The 23,412-nt window shown below is 41.3% G+C and overlaps 1 protein-coding gene across 1 annotated transcript in view; it reads right to left on the bottom strand.

The window, feature by feature from the left end:
• Nucleotides 1-22,751, bottom strand: part of ninl (ninein-like) — a 145,368-nt gene extending 122,617 nt beyond the window's left edge. Inside the window, exons 1-5 of the mRNA XM_068045670.1 lie at nt 22,516-22,751; nt 17,208-17,292; nt 14,258-14,457; nt 11,782-11,878; nt 4,612-4,817 (exon numbers count right to left, since the gene is read on the bottom strand). Of these exons, the coding sequence (XP_067901771.1) occupies nt 4,612-4,817; nt 11,782-11,878; nt 14,258-14,440 (486 nt within the window). The 5' untranslated portion in view covers nt 14,441-14,457; nt 17,208-17,292; nt 22,516-22,751. The remainder of the gene's footprint in view (nt 1-4,611; nt 4,818-11,781; nt 11,879-14,257; nt 14,458-17,207; nt 17,293-22,515) is intronic.
• Between the last annotated feature and the right edge of the window lie 661 nt (nt 22,752-23,412).

Below are 23,412 nucleotides of genomic sequence, written 5' to 3' on the forward strand. Positions count from 1 at the left end.
TTCAGAAGCAGCTCAAAACTGGACATCCATGACGCACTGTCGGCCATCAGCAGCAGCAGCAGCAAAATTGTGCTCAACCACAATCTGTAACCTCATGGCCTGGTATATCCCTCACTCTATCATTAGCATCAAATCAGGGGACCAACCCTGGCTCAATAAGAAGTGTAGGAGAGTATGCCAGGAGCAGCACCAGGCATACCTAAAAATAGATGCCAACTTGGTGAAGCTACAACTTGAGACCACATGCATGCTAAAAAGTGGAAGCAGCATGCTATTGACAGAGCTAAATGATCCACAATCAAATGGATCAGATCGAAGCTCTGCAGCTCTGCCACATAAGTCATTAATGGTGATGGACAATTAACCAACTAACTAGAGGAGGCTTCACAAAAATCCCCATCCTGAATGATGGGGGAGTCCAGCAGGTCAGTGCAAAAGGCAAGGCTGAAGCATTTGCAACCATCTTCAGTCAGAAGTGCCGAATGACGATCCATCTCGGCCTCCTCCTGAGGTCCCCAGCATCACAGGTGCCAGTCTTCAGACAATTCAATTCACTTCACATGTTATCAAGAAATGGCCGAATGTACTGGATACAGCAAAGGCTATGGACCCGGACAACATTCTGGCTGTAGTGCTGAAGACTTCTGCTCCAGAACCAGCCACACTCTAGCCAAGCTGTTCCAGTAAAGCTACAAACACTGGGCAGGTATGTCCTGCCCACAAAAAGCAGGACAAAATCAAATCTGGCCAATTACCAGCCCATCAGTCTAATCTCCATCATCAGCAAAGTGATGGAAGGTGTCATTGACAGCACTATCAACTGGCACTTGCTCAGCAATAATCTGCTCACCGATGCTCAGTTTGAGTTACGCCAGGGCCGCACAGCTCCAGAGCCCATTACAGCCTTGGTCCAACATGAACAAAAGAGCTGAATTCCAGAGGTGAGAGGAGAGTGACTGCTTTTGACATCAAGGCAGCATTTGACCAACTGTGGCATCAAGAAGCCCTAGCAAAATTGAAGTCAATGGGAATTGATGGTAGGGAAGCACCTAGCACAAAGGAAAATGATTGTGTTGTTGGAGGCCAATCATATCAGCCCAGGATATTGCTGCAGGTGTTCCCAGGCAGCGTCCCAGGCCTAGACATCTTCAGCTTCCTCATGACCTTCCCTCCATCGCAAAAGGTCAAAAGTGGAAATGTTCACTGATGATTGCAGAGTGCTCAGTACCATTCGTAGCTGCTGAAGCAGTCTGTGCCTACATGCAACAAGACCTTGATGACTTTCAGGCTTGGGTTGATAAATAGCAAGTAACATTTGCACCACACAAGTGCCGGGCAATGACCATCTCCCCTTGACGTTCAATGGTACTACCATTGCTGAATGCCCCACCATCAACACCCTGGGGCTTGCCATTAACCAGAATCCTGGATAGTAAGGACATAAAGAGATATGAGGTTAGTGGAGGAAAATGGCGGAGGGGTAAATGATCAGCCATGATCTGTTTGAATGGCACAGCAGGCTCAATGGGCCGAATGGCCTACTGCTGTAACTATTTCCTTTGTTCCTATTTTCCTACAAACTTAACTGGGCCCACTATATAAATATTGTGGCTACAACAGGTCATCAGAAGCTGGAAATTCTGCATGAGTAACTCCCCTCCTGACTCCCCAAAGCTGCCCACCATCTACAAGGCACAAGTCAGGCTATGATGGAATACTTTCCAACTGCCTGGATGAGTGCAGCTTCAACACTCAAGCAGCTCAACACCATCCAGAACAAAGGAGCCCACTTGACTGACATCCTAGTCACCTCCTGAAATCTTCACTCCCACCGGTGCTGAGTGGCAGCAGTGTATACCATCTACAAAATGTACTGTAGCAACTTGCCAAGGCTCCTTCGACATCATCTTCCAAACCTGCAACCTCTACCACATTGAACAAGTATAGCAGGCGCATGGGAACACCACCGCCTGCAAGTTCCCCTCCAAGTGACATACCGTCCTGACTTGGAACAATATCACCATTCCTTCGCTGTTGCTAGGTCAAAATCCTGGAATACCCTCCCTAATAGTACTGTGGGTGTATCTGCACCTCAAGTATACAGGTTCAAGGAGGTGGCTCACTACCACCTTCACAAGGGCAATTAGGGATGGGCAATAAATGCTGGCCTTGACAGCGACGCCTACATCCCATGAACGAACATATAAAAAAAAAAGTTTTTCCATTTGGTTTAGGAGAAAAGTAGAGCAGACCCAAATTAAAATGTGAACAAGCTATGATTTGAATATTATATGTTATGGTTGTTGTACATATTGTAGCATTAAGAAAAATTCTTTATTATAGAGTATGATGTATGGTAGATATACAAGATGGTAAAGTAATTGACCACAAAGCTTTGGAATTATAGTTTGTAACGTATCACAAAATCTGTAACTAAGAAACCATGGAATTCATTCCAGTAAATTCTCCAGTACAGGAGAACCAATGTCTAGCTTGAATGGAAAGCAGCATGAAACAGTGAATACATTCTTTAGCTGATCACAGGGAAATAAATTTCCTTTGGTTATGATTGTGGCAGAACACAAGTCAGATCACTCTCTAGGTACTGGAAAAGTTAAAAACAGAGACACTGAAAAAAATCTATAGCATTTATCCCCAAAGATTAGTTGATCAAAAGATTACTGGATTATTTAATCAATTGTACACATACAGGAAAGGGCTGTATTCAAGAGAACCAGTTACACAACCTTGAAATATAAACTACTTGTTAATCTTTTGAGTACAGGGTTGTCTTCCACACCAGTAAAAGAATTTACTAACTTCAAATTGCAATCACTCGAAGTGGCCAGCACCACTCCTTCATTTATGGAAGGGAGCAGACATTTTCCTGCCATCTACAGAAGCAGGATAGCTTCAGCTGTACTGAGGTTCTATTCACAGAGACTATTCTGCATCGAGTGTTCTTTCGAAGAGATAGCAAAGTACAAAAAAAATACTAAAATACACCAGACGGCTTAAACCTGAACCGTTACAGACTCATTAGCACCTGAACAATGTCAAAACACAGAACAATTATAACAAGTATTTGTACACTGTAGAGACTTACCCACCAATGTCCGTCTCCAGAGCAGTAGAATCGGGGGGGGCGGTGGAGAAATCACCTTTCCACTCCCTAGTTTTCTTCTGCTTCATGCAGAGGTACAAATGGTCAGTGGAAAGCAGTCATCTTGTACCCCTGAGCACCAATTGTAAGACTATTCCACTATAGGGATCATCACAGCTGAAACTGATCTCACTGGACATCAGTGACTTACATCTCTACTTTTTGGGATTAGTTCCCAAGGTTACTCATCCGTGCTACCTTCAAAAGGATTCCTTAAAAACTCACTGACCATGCCTTCAATCTCCCTCACTAAATTTCTGTCCTTTTCATATTCAGTGTCCATCCGTCCTGCCTTGTTAATTGCTCAGAAGATTTTTCTCTTAGGTTAGTATCATTATATAAGTGCTGTTTGTTAAGGTTGTTTAAACACATTGGACACAGCCAGGTCTAATCCTCTGATCATTGTTCATATGTTCATAACACTGCTAGCTTTTCAAAAGGAAATTATGTGAATCTATTCCCAATGGGAAGGGCCAAAATTTTGAAAAAGGAAATAAGATGGGACTAATTGAAAATAAATGACAACTGTAACTTGCATTTATATAGCATCTTTAACACAGTAAAACATCCCAAGGCAATTTACAGAATCGTAACCAGACAAAATTCGACACTAAACCACATAAAGAGAAATTAGGATATGTGGCCAAAAACTCGGTCAAAGAGGTAGGTTTAAAGGAGCATCTTAAAATGAGGAGAGGTGGAGAGGTTTAGGGAGGGAATTTCAGAACTTAGGGCCTAGACAGCTGAAGGCATGTCCGCTAATGAATGGAACAAAAGAATTGGGAAATGAACAAGAGGTCAGGGTTAGAGGAACAGAGCTTTCGGAGAATTGTAGGATTGGAAGAGGTTAGAGAGGTAGGGAGGGGGTGAAGTGCTGGAGGGTTTTGAACATTGCCGCACGGGCGGCACAGTGGTTAGCACCGCAGCCTCACAGCTCCAGCGACCCGGGTTCAATTCTGGGTACTGCCTGTGCGGAGTTTGCAAGTTCTCCCTGTGTCTGCGTGGGTTTCCTCCGGATGCTCCGGTTTCCTCCCACAGCAAAAAAACTTGCAGGTTGAGAGGTAAATTGGCCATTATAAATTGCCCCTAGTATAGGTAGGTGGTAGGGGAATATAGGGACAGGTGAGGATGTGGTAGGAATATGGGATTAGTATAGGATTAGTATAAATGGGTGGTTAATGGTCGGCACAGACTTGGTGGGCCGAAGAGCCTGTTTCAGTGCGGTATCTCTAAATCAAAAAATCTAAATCAAAATCAATTGTAGAAACAAGGAGGAGAATTTAACATTTTAGGCAATATTGGACCAGGACAAAAAAGGCAACATAGGTCAGCGAGCACATGGGATGATGGGTGAACAGAGCTTGATGTGGGTTAGGGTACAGGCAATTACAAAGGATGGAAGATGTGAAGTCAGCCAGGACTCAAACTAAAGGATAAATCGGACAAACCTCCACACTTTCCAGAGATGCTGAGCGTCTCAAATGCCTTCTGTTCGTGCTTTGTACGAATAGTTCGTCTTTTGCTGCCTTAAAAAGAAGCGGCTCCTCCAAATCACCTGTAGTTTCGACCTCAGAATCCAGGAATTCCGGCATAGATCGGCGGCCATATTGTTTGGTTCCCCTGACGTACTTTGGCTCAACCTCCTCTGGGGTAGCTGAAATCAACATACAAACAAACTCAGACACATAGAAACGTTTATTGAATCCCTCATTTTTAAAAAAAATCTTCTTAGAACAAACTTATTTATTTGAGAAAATGCAAAGAATTGAGTTTCAAACTCAAAAAGGAGTTGTTTTGCAATTTAATCACCTAACCAAACTGGAGTACAAGAAAACTGGACTTTAAAAAGCAACCTACTAGAACATTTCTATTTAACATTCTAAAATTCATTATAGTACAGAAAAATAAAATAGGTCAACAAACCAGTACATGTTAATCAGTTATACTTCATTCAGAATAGCCCTCCAATCCCTCAAGATTAGTTGGGAGGTGACCAATTCACTAACCGCCAGTCTGACGATCAAAGTTTTTATTCGTCCTCAATTCCTACATGAGCACAATGAATTTCTGTAGGTTTCCTACCCTACCATGCAGGAACCTTTATAAATTATCCTTGCATAAGAGATCAAACTAGGGTTTTCAAGTATAAAATGGACAGGAAATATAGAGATTTGTCCTCATTCGCATTCCTCAATCAAGATGCGTGTGGCAACTTGTTGCAAATGGCAGCCCACATCATTCGGTGGGAGCTAGTAAGAGATTACCAAAAACTGTTAAAGCGTCCCACTGACTTTGTCTCCCCATACTGAAGCAGAACTATTTTTGTTCAACACCTACACTAAAATGGCCTCTTCAGATTGTGACTGCTTCACATGATCCTAGGTTGTGGGGTCAAGTTTCACTCCAGAGACTTGAGCACAAAATCCAAACTGAGACGCTAGTGCAGTACTGAGGGGGTGCTGCAATGTGGAAGGTGAGATGTTAACCCAAGCACCACCCACCCCCCCAGTCCTTTCAGGTGGTCGTAAAAGATCTCATGGTACTGTTATGAAAGTGTTTCCACTTTTTTATATTTTTTTGAGGACTCGTGTTTTAGAATTGAGGTATACAAAATTATGAGGGGCATTGATAGGTTAAATAAGAAACTTTTTCCCTTGGCGGAGGGGTCAATAACCAGGGGGCATAAATTTAAGGCAAGGGGCAGGAGGTTTAAGGGGATTGGAGGAAAATGTTTTCACCCAGAGGGTGGTTGGAATCTGGAACGCACTACCTGAAAAGGTGGTAGATGCAGGAACCCTCGCAACATTTAAGAAGTATTCAGGTGAGCATTTGAAACGCCACAGCATACAAGGCTACGGGCAAAGTGCTGGAAAAGGGGATTAGAATAGGTAGGTGCTTGATGGCCAGCACGGACACGATGGGCCGAAGGGCCTGTTTCTGTGCTGTATAACTCCAATTGTGGAAATGATTTCCGTTGGAGGACAAGAGCGATTCCATAGATGCTGGACTTTTCTTTTTTTTTTAAAAAGGGTCACTGGAAGGACTTTGTTTAAAACCACTTACTGGAAGTCACATGTCTTCAGCTAAGTAAACAGCAGGTGCCTTCTGACTATGGGAGTTGTTTACAGAGAAGAGACCTGTCAAGATTTATGGTGGTCAAAGAGTTGGTTTTAATTTGAATATTGCTTTGAGTCAGTCAGGGTGGTAGCCTGCTGTGAGAAACACCCAGCACATATTTTCTCCACCTCTGAGGAAACCTGAAAATTTAGTGTGTGATAGCTGAAACCCCTGATGCCGCATTTCTCGTAGGAAACCTGCCAAATCCTCGATGCCGCCTGAAAACAACTGCTCCAGGAAGATCCCAGCAACAGCCGTCTATGCGTATTTGGGATGCCAGTATAGAGACAACTAATATCATTCCACATCTTCTCATTTCATTCAAGAGTTAACAAGTATTTGGCCAAAGTATTTTTTTTGTTGGAAAATCACTGCAGAGAAAACTTCTTGGAGAGAGAGAGAGAGGTGGGGGGTGCACGAGACTGGGGGGGGGCATTTTTGCTAACACATATTTTTTTTAATTACTTAGGATTAAGCTTAATCATTTAACATATTTCGATAGCAACACCTCAAAAATAAATACATACATTGGATGCTCAGCACTGAAATGGGAGATTACTTCATCAATCTTCTTTTAAGAATTATTGATTTCTAGCTGCCCTACAGTTTCACAGGAACTGTAAACCCTCAGACACTTTCTATATATAAAAACATTCATCGGATAGGAGTGTCGCTGGGAAAACAACAATTCATCACCCATCCCTCAGTTCCTTCGCGAAGATGGTCAAACTACCATTTTAATAGCTCTATTTATTCTACCTCAAATAGAAATTGTCTATTGTCACGCTAGGCCTCCACCTGCCAAGATGAGGTACATTAATTTTGTCATGAACATTGATTTTAAACTGTTACTGGAGTGAAGAAAGGACTTGTTAAACAGATCAGCGTGGCTGGAAAAGACATTTGAATATTAACAGATGGTGATTGGAAGGACAAAGGACCATTCCCTGACACATTCACCCCATGATGGACCTTGTGTGTAAGAGGAGCATTCCAGGCCCTGCTAAGATGATACAATCCACAGAGTTAAGACGTGGTCAGACCATTCAGCCAAATGACTAATCTGCTTGGCAACCCGGGGTTTTCTGAATTGTACAAACGGTTTGAATTGAGCGTCTGTTTGCCCCTGGACTGAGAAGATCTTTCCTGTCTGCTCCCATCTCTTTCTCACAAGCCTCTGAATCCACTGAAGACACATGAACCCCAAGAGAAAAAAGTCTCCTATAGCGAACAAGGATTAAGAATAATACTGGGCCCCAACGAAAAGCAAGAACTACCTACAATCAAGGACTCTACAGTGAGCTCGAAGAACTGTAACAAAAGCTCTTCAGATATTGCCTCAAACTTCTCCGCTTTATTTTTCTTCTGCTCTTTTCTCTCTCTATTTGCACGCGCGTATCGTGTATGCATGCTAGCATGGGGCGCGTCATGTATCCGTAGGCGTTAACCAAATTAGAGTTTAAGTTTAAGTTCAATAAATTTCAACATTTCTTCTTTAAATCAAGAAAGCCTGTTTGTGCTGGTTTCTTTGCCTTATAATTGGAAAGCAGCGAACAAGGATTCACCAAGGGGGAGCTAAAAACACGGTGCATTTAAAATTAAACCCTGTTACAGTAAGGCCAGATGAAGGCTGAAAGGGAACCCTAGACCTCTTTCTCACCTGGTCTTAACACTATTAACATTTAGACCAGACCAGAGATATCACAGGAAATATAAAACACATCAGTTATAATCGTGTCTTAAAAATAAATAAATGTGCAGCAAAGATCAGAGATAACATGGTACCAGAAAAGGCTGAGCTGTGCTGGTGCTTAAAACACCGAAATAGGGCATCAGTAAATTCAATTTTAAAAAAGTCCCACATTAATAGCTCAAAATTAAATATTTTGTACGAGCTACTTATTTCCCTAACTGTTGCTGGCTAGCAATTATTGTGTGTATTCATGGTGTAAAACTGGAGCATGACAAACAACTGTCAATTATTGGCCAACAATGGTTTTGACACTGAATGATGTAGATGGAGATAATGTCTCAACTTGCACATACTTTATCACTTGCCTTTAACAATGCACTTAATTCCCTCAGCTTCCATTTATTTTATATTAAAACACCTATAAATGTAACAATCGCATCCTTAGATCCTCTCCTAATCTCTCCACCCTCAAGGTCCTCAATGACTTCATCATTGAGCTGTCCCTGCTGCTTCCCCTAGACCACCGGGCCAAACCTCTCCCTACCTAACCCCAGTATCTCTATAGTTTTGTCCCTTTCTCTTCTCATGCCCTCTGTAAAGTCATCTTGTTCATACAACTCTTCACCATCAGCCCCATTCCTACTAAACTACCTGACCATCCTACTTCCATTCCTGGCCCCCATGCTAGTTGACATTGTAAATTGTTCCCTCAACTTAGGCATTATCCCCCTTTCCTTTCAAAATCTCCAGCCCTCTTCACATTTAAAAAATACTTGAATATGCTTTGAAAATGCTGTAACGCACAGGGCTACGGACGAAGAGCTAGAAAGTGAGATTAGTCTGAATAGCTCTTTTTCAGCACGGACAGACACAATGGGCCGAATGGCTTCCTTCTGCACCGTAAATTTTCTATGTTTCTATCTTCCCCTTTTCAAGAAACCCACCTCAAACCCTTCATCTGTGCAAACTACTGCTCCATCGCCAACCTCCCTTTCCACTCCAAAGTCCTTGGACATGTTATTCCAGATCCAGGGATTATCTTTCCCACAACTCCCTGTTTGAATCAAGTTTCTACCCCTTCCACAGCACCGAAATGGACCTAACCAAAGTCACATTCCCTGTGACACATTATCATTCCTCATCCTCTCTGCAGCCTTTGACAGTCAACCACACCATCCTCCTGCAATGCATCTCTTCAAATGCTCAGCTCAGTAGAACTGCCTTATTTTGGTACCACTCTTATCTATCCAATTATAGCCAGAGTACCTGCAGCAATGGCTACTCTTCCCACCACCTGAGGAGTCCAAGATCCATCCTTGGCTCCCCCACCCTTCCTCTTGTTCATCTTGACAGCATTATCCACAGACATGGTGTCAGCTTCCACAACAATGAAGGCCAAAGTACAACCCAGCTATACTTCTCCGCTTCCTCAGTCAGGCTGATTGTCTGACCTCCAGTCTTAGATGAATGCATTCCCTCCAGCTATCAGGAAGACCAAGGCGATTGTTTTTGTCCACCATCACAAACTCTGTATTCTCACCATCAATATCCCATCTCCCCAGCCACTGTTTCGCAATGAGCCAGAGTGTTCAAAACCCTGATGTGTTATGCAAGCCCCAGCTAAGTTTCTGACCCTACTCCCACCCCCTACCAGTCGTCATGACTCCTAATTCATACTTTTTTGGCTCAGCATCCACTTTGTTTCCCTCTTGCGTCTCTGAAATAATGCATTATCTACATTAAAGATGTATACAAATGCAAGTTGACGTTATTGCTCTTGTAGTCACATTCTCTGAAACTTCAATCCCAATTTGATAAAGATTCAGTAAACTATCCAATAATTGGATTGGAGTACAATGAGAAAGTGTCTTTGCTTCATGCAAGTAGCCAACAAGAATTTCAGCACTACAAGCCTGAATTGTCATGCAGTCTTCATTTTTTTTTAAGCAAGAGGTATGAAGAAAAAGCATTAAAATCCTTTTCAAATAGTTGGCTATACAAGTTTGCAAGTTACTCTGGAGCATCAAATGAAATAAATGTATTCTTGTTCCCTATTTTATCGACAGCAACAGTTTCTGGATTCAAATCCAAGTATCAGCATAGATCAGTTGGGCAGCATTCTTGCCTGAGTAAGAGGTGGTGGGTTCAAACTTCACTGCAGAGATTCGAGATTTATTAATTGAGATTTCAGTCTATGCAGTATGTTTAAATCCCTTTGGACAAGAACTGGCAACAATAGCCAGCTCTATATGTTATTTTTGTGGCTACAATTAAAGTGATTGGAATTATTATACTTTCTATTACATCATAACAATGCAAAACTTTAAAGTCAAGCTTCATGCGCAATAACCTACTTTGCAGTTCAATTAATGGCAGCAAATACAGCTGACATTTTGGGCATAGCAAGATGCCCCAAATAATAAGAGAAATGACCAGTCCATTTGTTTCTGGGAGTTGTTCATTGTGGGATAAATGCCAAGAGGATCTGTCCATTGTACAAGTTCCACCTAAATCATCGGAACTGGGTATAATGGCTCATCCAAAAAGGATGGCATTTCCAACAAAGCAACACTCCCTCAGCACTGCGCTTTAAGTGCCTGCTTAGATTATTCCTTAAAGGCTTGAGTGAGGCTTAAATCCAAAAACTTTCCACTTAGTGGCAAGAATGCTACTCAACTGAGCCAAGCCAATATGTGGATTAGACTCCCCAAAATCGTTAATATAGGTAAAATAGGCAACAGAACCAAAATACAAAGCATCACCAGATTCTGCGTGGCATGATGAGGCAGGACACTTTTGTAGAAAAACTATTCTAGGGACTGGGTTGTTCAATGGAAAAGAAACACCTGCATTTATATAGCACTGTTCACTGTTTCTGGGCATCCCAAGGTGTTTTATAGCCAATAAAGTACATTTGAAGTAACGTAGGGAAACACAGCAGTCAATATGCACCCAGCAAGGTTCCACAAACAGCAATGTGATAATGACCACATCATCTGTTTTTAGTGATGTTTATTGACGGATATATATCTGTCAGGACACTAGGAGGACTTCACTACTTCAAAATAATGCCTTGGGACCTTTTAGTTCTACCTGAGAGGGAAGACAGGGCTATGGTTTAACGTCCCACCAAAAGACGGATTAAGCACATGGCCCTTTCACCTCCGGAGTCTTGGCCCAGAATAAGGTGTGGTTTATCTCAACTGATGGCTTTATGAGCCTTAAGGACAATGGGCTTGAGCAGTATTCCAATAAGTGGAGATCCACAATACAGAAATAAATCTATACCACTCTTAGTCAGAAGACAACAGGGATGATGAACAGAAAAATGGAAAAAGATTTGCACTGCTGCAGGAACGAATGTTCTCAGATTGGTATGAAGGTACACTACTCAAGTAGAATCGGGAACCTCACTCTACATATGCTATCCTCTATCTGATGCTTAATGCCAACAGTGGAGTTCTATTGTCTAGTACAGACCTCTTCTATGTTAAAGAGGATAAAGCTTGTACAGCAATCCTCCTAACTACATTGTTCCAGACAAGAGAAGAGAATGGAAACTGACAGTTAGACGGGCAACATAGTGATCGGAGATCTTCCAGGATAGACATGGGAGATTTGTACAGCTTATACTGTTGACTAATTCAGGTAGATTTTCTCCATTAAGATGTCTATTCTCAGGTCATTTATACTTGCTACCCTGACAAATTATAACAATGTTTCTCCATATTAAATGATGGAAAATCAGATCCACTATTATCTTGAGGGTAAATTAAACAAAAACATATGTACTAGAGGATGTACTTACCCGGTTTGAAATAACTGCTCTCATCTTCTGAGAAACTGAGATCAATACTGGTCGATAGCACAGCAACAAATCCTTCTTTAAACTCCTCAAAATTTACCTGAAAATTTCAACAATATCGGTTACTTTTTGCAAGAAAGTAACGTCAACAAACTACTGACCTCACCACACACACACACACACACACACACACACACACACACACACACACACACACACACACACACACACACACACACACACACACACACACACACACACACACACACCACACACACACACACACACACACACACACACACACACACACGTTATTAGATGCTGCCCGTATCTTTATAGAAGATACATGTCCTTCACCAGTGATTTGCAGAATGGCACTGAGCACATAATCAAAGTACAAGCACGAGTTACTGCCAGCAGCATGAGTGATGTATGTTCTGGAACTTTAAACATGAAAGTTTTCAGAGAATTTACATTTTTCTTAACATTTCACAACAGTATTCATTCTCTTTCTTCCCAACCACCTTAACAGCATGTCTCTGAACCAAACTTAGTTGGTCTTTCTTCACCCTCGACAGGCGCTTTCTCCTCACAACAGGGATCTCCCATCTCAACCCTCAACAGGATCGGCCTCTCTCTGCTGACTAATGCAAATTAGGTCAATTTCTTCCAGAAAATAACATTTTGGGATACAGTACATAAGTAATTTGAGACATGACATGTGGTAAGTGTAGCACGAAGCGTAGCCTTCTACCATCCTGGTAGTCGCACAACACAATGATAATGGAGTTGTTGACTAATCGTAGCGCTCAATCTTAATTAGTTTACAACACACCCAGATGCTTGCGTGCATGTCAGTCAAATAGCATGCCAATACTTAAAGTCAAGGCACACAGAAGAATGGTGACCATCTGAGGGTATTTGGTGCCCACATGGAAACAACGGGAGGTCATTCTGCCCCTCGAGATTGTTCCACTATTCAGTTAGCTCATGGCTGATCTGCACCTCAACCTTTTGCTATATTCCTTAAAACTCTTACCCAACAAAAACTGACTGTTCTCAAACCTGAACATTTCGAACAACCCAACAAGGAAAATTATTTTTAAATGTTGTGGAGTGAAAAGAAAATGTGCACAACGGTTATTTTTAATCATTGCTTTCTTCCTCCTCAGCAAACTAGAGGTAGGACAGTGTTAACACCAACAATGAAACTATTAATTAATAAAGCAGCCAATAAATGCAACAGAGCAAGTTTAAGCTAGGTTACCGACATAGGAACAGGAGTAGGCAATTTAGTATTTTGAACCTGTCTACCCGCCTTGCTTCTGTAATCCTCAATATCCTTGCTTCAATAAAAAAAACTATCAATCTCATTTTTAAAATTTTCAATTAACCAAAAATTAACAGCTTTTGGGGAGAACAGCATTCCAGATTTTCACTACCCTTTGTGTGAAAAAGTGCTTCCTGCCATCGGCCGAACTTTAATTTTAAGGTTATGCTCCCTCGGTCTGGACTCCCCCAGAGGAATCAGTTTCTCCCTATCTACCCAATCAATTTGTTTAATCATCTTAACACTTCAATTAGATCACCCTTTAGTCATCTATACTCAAGGGAATACAAGCCTATTCCTCGCAAACTGTCTTCGTAATTTAACCCTTTCAGCTTGGGTATCATTCTGGTGAATCTGCACCATACCCACGCCAAGGCCAATATATTCTGAGATGCTGTGCCCAGAACTGAATGCCAAGTGAGTCTAACCAGAGTTCCGTACAGCTGTAATGTAACTTCCACCTCTTAGTATACTAGCTCCCTTGAGATAAAGGCCAACATCCCATTAGCCTATTAAGTTATTTTGTGTACCAGTCCACTAGCTTTTAGTGATTTCTGTACTGGGATCCCTAAATCTGTACGTACATTGTACACTTTTTGATCGAGTAAATGAGAAACTGTTCCACTGGCAGAAGAATCGTAAACCAGAGGACACAGATTTAAGATAATTGGCAAAAGAACCAGAAGGGGAATGAGTTTTTTTTTAAAAAAGAGCAGCAAATGTGTTATGATCTGGAATACACTTCCTGCAAGGGTGGTGGGAAGCATATCCAAAAGTAACTTAAAATAAAATGAAACTGAATATATACTTGAAAAGGAAATATTTGCAGGGCTATGGGGAAAAGAGCAGGAAAATGGGACTAATTAGTGAATATTTCAAAGAAGAAGGGCTAAAAACCTCCTTCTGTGCTATATGGATATAATTCTATACCCAAGAGTGTAAACTCAACATTCCCCCCGCACCCTCCCTCACCTCACTACCTAGGGCACAGAGTACCTCCATTCTAGAAGCATGGATTTCAAAGTTGGATTCATGCATGCAAAGCATACACATATTATCACACTCGCACCAGCTGGAGGAACAGGTTGTAAAGTGCGTACGTATTTAAACACAGCATAATATTACTGTCTACCCAAAGGTGGGGCTTACCCTGCCATGATGGTTGCTGCCCAAAAGTGTCTGCAGTATAAGAGGAATCTGAGTCCTCTGGTGAAGCTTTTGGCACAGCTCAGTCAGCTCCTCCCTGTCCAGGTATCCAGTCCCTGTGGTATCGCAGCTGTCAAATACATCCTTGAGCTGCAACACATACTTATTCTGTTCTGCTTCATCCATCCCATAGCACCACCCGGCTGCAGAGGAGAATTTGGAAATAGTTAGTGTATTATGCCTTTAGAGTTAAAGATTGAATAAATGGTTAGTTTTCAGAGCTCACTGAAGTTCCCCTTTCGGATGGTAGAGTTAAACATTTCAAGGTCTCTTAGAATAGTATCTCTGTTACCAGGGGTCTCTGTTAGAATAGAATTGCTGTTATCAGGGACTTGGGAGATAAACACACACATTGAAATATCCTGTGTGACCTCAGTAAGAGGTAGCAATAAAACGTAATTGATTTATGGGGTTGTTGTTCAGACAGGACGGCTCTGGAGGTCGCTGTGGGTACCATGGAAAGGGTAATTAGCAATAAATGGAATGTACTCACAGGAACAAGAGAGGTCAGATAAACACAATTATGAATAGTTTGACCAGATAAAAGCTCAGAAACTTCAAATTCCAGTAAAACATTAAATTACAGATATAAATTTTAAAAGGGAACACAGAAAGGTCATATCTAATGCAAAAGTCATATGACACCTTAGAAACAGTATAAAAATACAAGGTTCTGCAGTAGACACTTAGAAGTGTTGTCTCCTCAACAATGCTTCTCAACTACGGGGCATTTAAGGTACAAGTTTACTTTAAAGTTTGATGGATATTCTAAGATAATTTTGCTGTAACATTAGCAAGGTTAAACTTTTGGATTCTACGTTAGAAATAAGAATGTGTGTTACATCTCAGTAATATTTGATATTGTGATATACTTATCCACTTAAGAAGTTTATTGCATGATAAATTCTTTAATAAATATATAAAAGTTAATAAATAGTCTCATGTAGTTGTATACAGAATACTACAAGAACCCCCTCTCTGCGTCTCTTTAAGTGGAGAGATATGTTTTGAATAATGTTTCCCAGACCCTTATAATATCTGGGATATTTATGACTTAGCCATAAAAATATTAGAAGTTGGCTATCTGAAAGATAGTAAAATTCTCTGTCGGTTTTCTTTCATTGAGGGAAAGCTAGTGCAATTCTTTGGACCCAAATAAGCGTCTGAGAATTTGTCTGGTTTGAACTTGGTTAAAAGGAAATTCGTGCGGATGTGCGCCTGATTTGGTTAAATCCCGACAACGGGTTAAAGTCATAAATCACTTCAGTTCAGCCATGAACTTATTGAATGGCAGAGCAGGCTCGAGGGGTCGAGTGGCCTACTCCGGCTCCTATTTCGTATGCTCGTATGTAACTAAATAAATTCTAACTCAGTTGCCTTGCACGCAAACTGCTTTTGGTTGTTTAAGCAATTTCTTGTTCTGTTGACAATTATTCCCCCGTTGTATTTGACCAGTAAATTTTACCCTAACAATGTTTATCTGGCACCAGTAATAATCGGCCATACGTATAAATAGCCAGACAGCTGGCAGGCAAGAGGAGCAACTCTGAATTAGCAATCAAATAAAGCATAATGGAAAAGATAGCCAGCCAGAAAAATGACCGAATACAAGGGGCTTTTCTGGAAAAAAACTACAGGGGAGAAATTCATTCACGTAGAGGTGCTTCAAAGTGGTACTGCGCAAGCGATGTCGATTCCCCAGGTGCAGACAGCCCTGCCGGCATCTACCTGCACCGCCTGCATGGGTTTCCTCATTGATATAATCGCCAAAACCCATGCAGCCCGCACAGGTAATGACACGCGGGCCTGACTGCACGTGGGGAAGTCAAAAATGTATACGTAGCGTCGCTTCAATGCGGCTCTATGCCAACGAATTTCTACCCCTACATTTCCAAATATACAAAGCAGACTGCCCTTTTTAAAAGTATTAGCTGTGGCCTAGCGGTAGCACTCTCGCCTCGGAGTCACAAGCTTGCGGGTTCAAATTCTAGCCTGACACTACAGCAGTACTGAGGGAGTGATGCACTGTTGGAGGCGTTGCCTTTCAGATCAGATACTAAAGCAGTCTGCTGTCTCAGGCAGACATAAAGAACTCCGTGGCACTGCTTGAAGAAGAGCAGGGGTTTATCTCTCAACCAATATCATTTTAAAAAACAGATTATCTTTCATTTATTTAATTACTGTTTGTGAGGCAAATTGGCTGCTGCACTTCCTACATTACAACAGTGACTATACTTCAAAAGTATGTCATTGGCTGTAAAGCGCTTTGGGACATCCTGGGGTAATGAAAGGTGTTAAATAAATGCAAGTCTTTTTTCCTAGCACTGAGCTATTATTTTTTTTTTAATCTGTTTTCTGCAGTTGTTTCACAGGAACTCACAACTCAGTTTTCAGTTTGTCACTTCTGCACACAACATCAAGCAATTTTCTTAATTTTTGTTTGCGTGTCAAATGGCTTTCTCCCTTCTCAAAGTGAGAAATTCTCATCCCGTGAGATATTTCTGGCTGAGGCAACTGGTTCATATTTGTGCCTGACTACGAGCGTCAGCAAACTATTTGGCCATGGGGTTCAGCCAGACAAGCCCAATCCAATCCTCAACCAACATTCGCATACTCGTGTCAAACAGTGGGTCACATGATAGTAATCATCATGAGCAGGAGTGCTGGTTGAATTTGCTACTCTAATAAACCTTGGGTCAACCACAGCAACCTCCTGTTAAGGTCAGAGAACGAAGCACAAACTGGGAACAACTTCCATTTGTGCTTTTAACATAGTAAAATATCCCAAGGTGCTTCACAGGAATATAATCAGACAAAAATTGACACCAAGTTAGAGGAGACATTAGCAAAGGTGACTAAAAGCTTGAACAGAGATTTAAGTTTTCAGAAGTACCTTAAAGCAGGCAGAGAGGTTTAGGGAGGGAATTCCAGAACTTAGGGCCTAGACTCGGGGTTTCCAAACTGTTGTACCTGTATACCTGGGAGATGCACAGGGAAAATAGTTTAATGGTAGATTTTAGGTCTAACACAAACATTTTACCATTTTTTTCATTGATTTCTTTAATTCATTCATTTTTCATTGCGCATGTGTCAAGAAATAAAAAGTTAGGATCCTTTCTGGTGGATGTTTGTTCTGTCTGTTGCATTTTTCCCTAAATACAAGGACATAGGGCATATGGCATGGCCAGGACAGGCTGGCAGATTTGAGCCAAGAGGGCAGGTCTCTGTGCCATTTCATTGCCAGAAACCCCTCAGCCTTCTCCAAGAGATTCCTGGCGTGGGTCAGAGGTCTCCATGGAGAACTCATCCTCTTCCAAACTTCTTGGAGCTGGCAGAGTCACCTGGACCAATGTGTCGACTGGGTGGAGGAGACCAACATCTGCACTGAACTGGCCTTTTGCCTGGAGAAGCACGACTACCCACCACCTGCCGGCGGTTTCCTGAGAGAATGAGACATCCGGCTGGAAATGGACTTGCGCAGTCTGGGGTGGGAAGGAACTGCTTCAGACCTGCTGACCTCAACACCAAACAGGGGCTCCTGGAGACCCCCGTGTTTCCGGGCTGCCTCCTCTGAGGAAGGAGGAATTTGTCATTCCACCCTTGTGGAAAGTCTCTGCACCCAGAAAAAAGGCTGGTTCTTTGGGGATCCCGCTGCCGCTGATTAGTGCAAAGCAACTAGGCAGAACCGGCGAGGCTAGTCCTTTCCCAGGGCCATATGGTGTGGGGCAGGAGACTGCTGGAATATTCACCAATTTAGGAAAGAAATTCCATTTTCATAGTTTAGTTTTAAAATAAATCTAACTCCCAATATCATAGAATCAGAAAATCTACAAATCATTTAACACTGCATTGACGAAATACATCATAACAAGTGTTTGCCTAATGGCACCAATAATTAAAGAAGTATTGTCTTGATGAAAACGTTCAATTGATTTGTGTGCAGAAAGAACACAATAACCTGAATAGCAAATTTAAACAAAAGCTTGCATTTATATAACGCCTTTAACATAAAGTCCCAAGAAACTTTACCAATAGAAATTGGAAGGGAAAAGGATGTAAGCCATGGAGGAAGGGATTGGCAGGGAATGAACAAAACCTGGCCAAAAAGATGGGTTTTGAGAAGACTTTCAAAGGAGCAGAGAGTGCAGAGGTGGTTAGGGGGAGAGCAGAGCCAATGCTGCCAAAGGATCCACTGCTGGTGAGGTAAAGGGAAGGAGTTGTATATAAAAAATGGAATCAAAGGACTGAAGGGTGGAACAGAGGGGAATGCAAGTCTTGGAGGATGTTGTAGATGCAGCAAGGCCATGAAGGAATTTAAAAGCAAAATACTGCAGATGCTGGAAGTCTGAAATAAAAACCAAGTGCTAGAAATACTCACTAGGTCTGGCAGCATCTGTGGAGAGAGAAAGAGAGTTAATGTTTCAGGGCGATTCAGGAGTTCTGATGAAAGGTCACCAACCTGAAACGTTAACTGTTTCTCTCTCCACAGATGCTGCCTGGCCTGCTGAGTATTTCCAGCACTTCCATAAAGGAATTTGGCAAGAACGAATAGTTTAAATTTAATATGTTGTAGGACAGGGGCCAGTTAGGTCAATGATGCAGAATAGGATACAGATGCTGTGTGTTGGATAGGTGGGGGATTGCGGAGAATCAGAGGGCATTGGAATCATTGAGTCTAGAGGTAACAAAGAATGGATAAGGGTTTCAGTGGCAGAGGGGTGGAAATGTTGCAGTGATAAAAATAGGTGGTGCTGGTGATAGTTAGGATATGGAGCTTAAAATTCAGCTCAGTATCAAATTAGAATGCCAAGGATTCACACAGTTTGTCTCAGTCTGAGTGAGTGGCTGCGAAGGGGACTGAAGTCAGTGGTGGAGAAGCATGGGTTAATAAGGGAAGAGATTTGTTATAGGCAAATCATGTCTGACCAACCTGATTGAATTCTTTGATGAATTAACATTGATGATTCATACCAGTAGTACAACAGATATTGTATATATAGGGCAAGAAATTTGTCTCTGATGCTGGCACAAAACGGGCAGTATTGGATTTTACACAGCCCTTGATATTTAATTTCAGTGACAGCAATGCAACTAAGTATCAGGTGCTGCCTATAACAGGCTGCCAATACGATACCGCCCGTTTTGTGCCACCACCCGAGGTAAATTTCTACCCTTCGGACTTTCAAAGTACATTTGATGAAGTACCATACAACACACTTCAGAAAACAGAAGCACTTGGGATTAAAAAGGGATGGTGGTAAATTCAGTACAAAATTGGTTAAGGAATAGAAGCCAGAGAGTAGAGGTGAACAGATGTTTTTCTGACTGGAGACAAGGATGCTTTTCTTGTAATATGTAAGAGACCTGGATTTTGATATGGCCCCTTTCTTTTCTGTGTGATTATATGATTTTAAGGGAGTGGAGTTTATAGCTGCCACTTTGAACTTTATCTGTCTCCACAGCATGGTGTGCAGTGACAGCAGACAGAGAGAGTAGTTCCATAGTCAAACCATTGGCAATGATTCGAAAAACTGTGATTGAATGAAGTTAAGAGGAGGGATACTCGAGGCTTGGGTGGTTGGCAACTGCAAAAGGTTAACCAAAGTTTAGTTCAATCAACTGTGCAGTGCACAGAAATTTGCCGTTACGCTTCAGTGTCCAATTTATTGAAGAACTAACGACTCAAACTATCACTAATCACTCCAAACATTATGGGGGAGAAACTCATATCAGGCAGTGGCGCAAAATGGGCAGTATCAGATTGGCACAAATGGTACTGAATATCAGGCACTGTGTGTAATGAGTGGCCCATCCGATACTGCCCATTTGACTCCACCACCCAAGACAAACTTCTACCCTCAGCACCTATGCTCAAACTATTAAGCCACTGATTAAAGTTGTATATGTGTGTTATAATTTGTATAGTTTGTACAATACTTGGGCATTAAAGTTGTTAAAATATTAAATCTGTATGTTGGTAGGGGTACACAGGTAGCTGGTAGATCTGGAAGGAGACATGTAATTAAGTTTGAGAACCTACACAGCTGAAGGCATGGTCACCAACGGTGGGGTGAATGAAGTGGGAGCATTACAAGAGGCCAGAGTTGGAGAAATGCAGACTTCTCAGAAAGTTGCAGGACTGGAGGAGGTTACAGATATAGGGAGGGTCAAGTCTGTGGAGAAATTTAAACACAAGAGTGAGAATATAACTTGAATCAGCTCACTAAACACAGATATGTCAACATTCCTGATGCGCCTCAGATGCCAATGCTGTACTGCCATTTAATGTTTTTAAGTTCCATTATAAATCACCAAAAATCATTACAAAAATTGCAAGTTTCATTAGTTATACTGAATGGCTTTCAATTTGGTTCTTTATATATTAGATGACTAATACATTACTGTAAACTATTACAGTGCTGAGTCCATTCATCCATCATGACATCAGAAGTCTTGGTTTAAAAAAAAACTTTGACAATAGAAACTTTATTTAAAATCAATCAAATCCTGGTGTTCCTATCTCTGTTGATAGTCCTAAAGCACTTTGAGACATGGGGGCAAGATTCGTCTCTATTCTCTAGAATTTTATATTTTTCTTGTTTGGCATTTGATTCTCTGATAAAATCATGGAGAAAATGTACAAGACCCTCTAAGATTCTAAATTACTTTAAACACCAGAAGCAAAATTGGAAAAATAAAATTAGAGGCTAAGAAAAAAATTTCTGCACAAATGTTTCATGTACTAAACTCAGCTCAGAATCATTGTACAGTCTTACTCAGTGGCGTGTCTGTATACAGTGAACACAAAAGGGAAATATAACTCAAGAAAAAACATAACATTGATTCCACAATCTGCAGGAAAGCCAATCTTGATTTCAGAATACCTTTTAAGGATAGTTGGAAGAATGCCCAGTTTTTCCTGGACTAACTGGCCTGCTAACAAAATTGGAGAAAAAAATTCCTTTGAAATGTGTGGTAACAGAGAACATAATTTTGCTTGCATGTCAATACAGCAACAGGTATGTTCATGTAGCATGCTATGCAAATTCTTTTACAAACTTTGGCAAATAGACACTTTAACATATTTTGCACTCAAATTATTGAAATTTGTAAATTTTTTGAAAACCCTCAAGCATATACAGACAGACGCATGCTGATAAAGGAGAATTTTATTTTAGAAAATAAGCAAAGATTTTCAAGTACGTTTTCTCCTTGGCTTTTGATTCTCAAAAAAATTGTAGAGTTTATCAAAACTCTAAGCTATTTCAACGTCAAGAGATATCAAGAATCATTTACTCCCATTACACGAATTCACAAAACTTCAGGGTATAGTTAGACTGCCACTTTTGTAGAAATACTACATAGCATTTTTGGGTGTCACATCCATGCAAAAGTGGCACTGTAATTCAGGCTACGAGGGGGAGAACACCAGGAACAAAAAGAACCCCGTCTGCTGGAGGTCATCTCACTCCAATTAGAGCTGGCACTGAGTGCAGTATAACTCCAGCCTGGAATGCAACAGAGGTGTTGCATTACTTTTAAAGAAAAGTAGCTCGAATCCATTCAGGTGATTGATCATAGGATCAGCAATTGTGGGAAAATTAAACCTCGTGGTTTTTTTTAGGAAAAAGGAACATTCCAACAGACTGAACTTCAGAGTTAAGGAATAGTGGCAACTCGCCCAGCAAAATATAGAGATTAATTTAGAAGCATGTTACAGCACATCTGTATTCTGCTCTTCTTCCAGATTAGATTCCTGTTTGGTTGGAACAAACCCAAGTACTTTTAAGTGTTATGCACACAGGTAAATGGCACATTTTCTTTTTGCTCGGATTCGTCGCCCGCCATTATAAACCCGATGAAGGAGAGACGCAGGAAACTGGTAGGGTGGAATGATCTTTAAATATAGTACCTGAAAAGTAAACATTTAAAAAATACCAAGTAAAGGTTTTCAAGAACAAACCTCGCGGCGAACATGGAAAAAAAGCCTCTTTAAGTCCTTTACAGACAGTGTGGGAGGAACAGACAACGCTTCACCATGGGAACCGAATCGACTCACTTAAAGTGAGCTCGTAGATATGTCGGAAGCTTATTTTATATGTTATTATTATAAATATTATTCATGCTTTAAGATGCAAACGGGAGCAGAGAATGAGAAACGAATTTTAAAAAGGACTTTTTCCCCCCAAAAAAAATCTTACCGCTTTTTCCCGTATTCTCACTTCACGTTATCTTCTTCCCAAAACTCTCATTCCCCTCTTAATAAGAACCGGTGAGGTTCATGCCTCCATTGTATCTTGTATGTTGAGTCGGGCAGGTATCGCAGTAAGCTGATACTCTACCGCTTTGTGACAATGTAGCGGGTGAGCGTTGCTCTTCATTCAATCAAACCGAGGTTGTCACCTCTGAACTCTGCCAAGTCTAAATCACCCTTTCCTCTCCTCTCCCACCTCCCTACACAGGAACTAGGCAAGTTCTGTAAACACATCCTCCTAAAACTGCCCTTTCCTGGTTGCAACCCCTGCTGGCTTGGAGGAATATATCTTGCAAAAAAATCAAATCAATTATTTATGAAATGATCATTTATAAAGTGGGTGGGGGCTTGGTTTTCATGAATAAGTCTACTGCAAATCTGTTTCAGATGACACATTAAACCAAGGTCCCATCAGCCTTCTCTGGTGGATGTATGGCATTATTTCCAAGAACAGAAGAGTTCTCCTTGGTGTCCTGGCCAATCTTTAGTCCTCAGTATCATATTACTGTTTGTGGGACCTTGGTGTGCCCAAATTGGTTCCTTTTTTCTTTCTATCTGAGCTTGCATTTATAAAACACTTCTCACGACCATAAAGCAATTAAGTACTTTTGAAGTGTAATCACCTTTGTAATGTAGGAAACATAGTTTTCAAATGAAACTTTAGGACAACTTGCATTGATATATAAACACCTTTAACTTTGCTGGAGGAAAGAGATATTAGGAAGGGGGGAAGCAAACTTTTGGTCAGAGAGGTGGATTTTGTAGAAGCCCTTAATGGAGTGGACAGGTGGAGATGTTTGGGGAGGGAATTCCAGAGAATAGAACCCTGGCAGCTGAAAGCACA

Source organism: Heterodontus francisci, chromosome 13, assembly GCF_036365525.1.
Source record: "Heterodontus francisci isolate sHetFra1 chromosome 13, sHetFra1.hap1, whole genome shotgun sequence".
NCBI lineage: Eukaryota > Metazoa > Chordata > Chondrichthyes > Heterodontiformes > Heterodontidae > Heterodontus > Heterodontus francisci.